Source organism: Emys orbicularis, chromosome 12 (assembly GCF_028017835.1).
Source record: "Emys orbicularis isolate rEmyOrb1 chromosome 12, rEmyOrb1.hap1, whole genome shotgun sequence".
NCBI classification, from domain to species: Eukaryota; Metazoa; Chordata; order Testudines; family Emydidae; genus Emys; species Emys orbicularis.
This window is the reverse complement of record NC_088694.1, coordinates 21,693,866-21,697,693: the sequence shown is the minus strand read 5'-3', so window position 1 is coordinate 21,697,693 and position 3,828 is coordinate 21,693,866. Positions and strand designations below refer to the sequence as shown.

General features: G+C 45.2%; 1 protein-coding gene across 1 annotated transcript; it reads right to left on the bottom strand.

Moving 5' to 3' along the window:
• Positions 1-2,686: 2,686 nt before the first annotated feature.
• MAFB (MAF bZIP transcription factor B) lies at positions 2,687-3,628 on the bottom strand. The gene has a single exon (XM_065414825.1). It carries the CDS (start codon positions 3,626-3,628, stop codon positions 2,687-2,689), a length of 942 nt encoding a protein of 313 aa, XP_065270897.1.
• Between the last annotated feature and the right edge of the window lie 200 nt (positions 3,629-3,828).

Below are 3,828 nucleotides of genomic sequence, written 5' to 3'. Positions count from 1 at the left end.
AATAAAGACTGATTTCTTCCCCAGCCCCCACTATAGCTCAGAGGGAGACATGTTAAACTCAATGGGCCCATGTGCTGCTGCATCTATAACTTTAAATTATCTACACATCCACAGTGTGAGCAAGGGAGTTGCTTCGGGGGGGGGGGGGGGGCAGACTGTTTGGCAGGGAAAGTAAAGTACAGACCCTTTGAAACCAAGCTTCACAGAGGGACCCTGGGAAGTGTTTGAAAGGGAAACACTGCACAACGCCTCCATTGCCAGTGAGACCTTCAGCTCTTGAATGTAACAAGCAGGCTGGCAACGTTCTAAGGTTTGCTACAGTGAGTCCATACAAGTGTCATCAGTAAGAACCATCCTGCTGTTTGATGTTGGGTTTGAAAGTAGCACGTTTAGCTGCTTTAGCGTCTATCAGTGCACAGTAAATCCCATGAAACTGTGTTAGAGCGGAGTTTGAAGCCAAAACTACAGTGTAGAGTAAACCCATGTTAAGGGTTAGAAATGGATTTTGCAACTCTGCACGGATGTGTGTGGAATGATGACCCTCGTTGTAGAATTAAAATAAACTTCCAAAAATCACTTTCAAAACCCAACGATGCACGTCAAAGATCAGTTTAGCTGGATCATGCCCTTTGATATATATATTTAAGGTCCAAGAAAGTTTAAACACAAGACATTGGAGAAGTAAACCTTTCAAAGAAATGCCATTTCAATTATTTTAATAAGCAAAATAGGAAACAATTTTAATAACCAAAAACAGAAACCAGTCTGAATAAAACTACAATAGACCAGGTTTTTTAATATTTTTCATATCATAAGCAGGATTTGAAATTGATCCCTTCAGAACTTTACATGAAATAAAAACAATTTTTTTCGCTGCTGCAATGTTTTGATTTCAACACAGTTGAATCAGTAAAAACCAAAGATCGTTTTCGGATGCATGACTAATATCCACAATATTTAAAACTGCAAGCACCATGCTGTTCATTACAATCTTGTTATTACTGTTAATTTATAAACTAATACAAACTTAAAATGCATCCGGCCAGCAGTGCCAGCAATCAATCCTAAAAGGAAACTAAAAATAAGTTTTCATTTTGGTATTTTTGTCAGTGCAACGTAAAATCCTTTTTCTGACCTGCAGGAGGAAAAAAAAGTAATAACACCCATAACACTCCAAACTACTACTATACAACTGCAAAGAAATTTGGCTAAAACTTTTGCTGCATGGGGAAGCAGAGAAGCAGATTAAAAATCATTGCAAATAATACACTTAAGTTGCAGTATGTCTCTTTAAAAAACGTTTCAGTTTTCTATACATTCCAAGCCCTTTCATCTTCTGTTGCCATTGAGAAACCTAACTGAAATCAGAACTGGAACTGATACATGTTATTGTTGTATACTGTTCTGCCTACAGCGACTGCAACTGACTCATGTCATCCTGGGTTTTGGAAATCAAGAATCAATTGTTTCTTAAAAGAAAATACATTGTAAAGTCTTTGTTTCCTGAGTGTATAATAAATCCGAGAAAAATATGACCAAAGCTATGAGCACTGCTGTGTGATAACTGTCCTGACGTCAAAGTAATAGGTTCACTGCCACTTAAATTGTGGAGTAGGATATAGCTGCAAGGCTGCTGGGCTTTTTCACTATTATTAAGTTTAGGTTTGTCAATGCAATCGAGTTGCTTTTATTCTGCCCCAACAACCAAAAACCAAAATGAAAACTAAAGAAAAAATTACAACTTAAAAGTGCACCAAATATACAAAGTTGTTTTCTGAATGCAAATGCAAAATGCCCATAACGTTTTTTATTCTCTTTACTTTAATAACAAACCATATAACCAGCCTGATGAAATGTTATTTTGTCTTCCTGTGCTGTTTGATGTGGCAGATATTTACAAGCTAACAACTATAACAAAACAAAAAACCCCAAACAAAAAACCCCAACAAAACTGCACAAGCAGTAAAAAGTTGATAACTTGTGATGCTTTTCTTATCAATGAAACAAAGCTATGAACGATGATCAACATGCTAAAGTTAAACAAGAAAATGGTACAAAATAGAAATTATTACCATACATGTCCAGCATGCAGGATTAATATTTTTAATGCAGATTTTCGTATTTTTTTTTCTATATAATCAAGCAGGCAATAAAACTGATGTTTTTTCTTGTCTTGTACTGAATGTCCCATCTGAGTCCCGTAACTATTTCTCAAAGCAGGCAATATATGAGGGGTTTGCATATATTGTCCTTTACTTATTCTCCTTTCCAAGCAGGTAAAATGTGCATAAGATGCTGCTGCATGAGTCTTCTTTCCTTTACTCCCAAGCAAGTAATATGTTATAGATCGCTTGTTCATTGTCCCTTTAAAAAACAAAAAAACCAACGAGCCCATATAGTTCTGAAAGCAAGCGATCTATAAAAACGCTTTACATGTCCTTCCTTTCTTCTGTTTCTTTCTTTAGCTGGCGAACTAAAGATAAAAAGTTGCACGTCTCTCTCTCTCTCTCTTCCCGCACCTACCCCCAGCCTACTTTTCACAGCTAATCTATAAGACAGGATGCTGCAAATATTAAGTCTCTCTTCTTCCTCTCTACTCAAGCAGGCAGATGGATGGAGATGTCAGAGGAGGATGGGAGAAGCGGAGGGGCGGAGGAGGAGATCGGGGGGATTGTGTTTAAAGGACTCACATGAAGAACTCAGGAGAAGATGGGTTGTCACTGGTGGATCCGGCCTCCCTGAAGCCATTGCTGGCAAGTTTCTCACACTTGAGCTTGTAGGCATCTCTTTCTCTGGCCAGCCGGGTCACCTCTTGCTTGAGCTGTTCCACCTGCTGGATCAGCTGGGTCTTCTCGTTCTCCAGGTGGTGCTTCTGCTGGACTCGCTTATACCTGCAGGACTGGGCATAGCCCCTGTTCTTCAACGTCCTCCTCTTCTGCTTGAGGCGGATCACCTCGTCCTTGGTGAAGCCCCTCAGGTGCCTGTTGAGCTCCCTCACCGACATGGAGACCAGCTGTTCGTCCGAGAACCTGTCTTCCACGCTGTTGGAGGAAGGGTGCTGCTGGTGGGCGTTCTGCAGCTGCTGGGAGGAGGTGGAGGAGGTGGAAGGGGTGGGAGACGCCTGGTGATGATGATGGTGGTGGTGGTGATGGTGATGCGGGTGCCCGCTGTTGGCCAGGTCTTCGTGGGTGACCCCCGGGTACTGGTGGTGGTGCTGCTGCTGGTGATGGTGGTGGTGGTGGGCCCGGAAGCTCTCAAAGCTTTGCAGCTGCTGGGGCATCTGGTGGGACCCGATGAGGGCTTCCACCGCGTCCTCCGGGGTGAGGCTGAGCGTCTCGGGGTTCATCTGCTGGTAGCTGTTGGCCATCCAGTACAGGTCCTCCAGGTGGGTCTTCTGCTCGGTGGGGCTGAAGCTGGGCGAGGAGGGCACCGAGCTGCAGGGCGTGCTGATAGGGGTGGAGGAGACGGAGCCGGCTGGCTGCAGGCGGGTGCAGTGGCGGCCGGGCCGGTCGGCTCTGCCCAGGGGCTCCTTCTTCACGTCGAATTTCATCAGGTCGAAGTCGTTGACGTACTCCATGGCCAAGGGGCTGGTGGGCAGCTCGGGTCCGATACTCAGCTCGCCGGCCATGGCTGTCTCGCAGGCGCCTCTGGGCTGGAGCGCTCACTCCAGGGCACCGTCCGGGGGGAGGGCTGGCTGCGCTCCCTCGGACTCCAGGTCAACTTCGCTGCTGCTGCTGCTGGCTGGCGGAGGGCAGCCAAGCCAAGCGGGCGGAGGAGGCGGAGGCACCCGGGCCGCGAGGCGTGGGGTAGCGGTGTCTGCAATGCAAT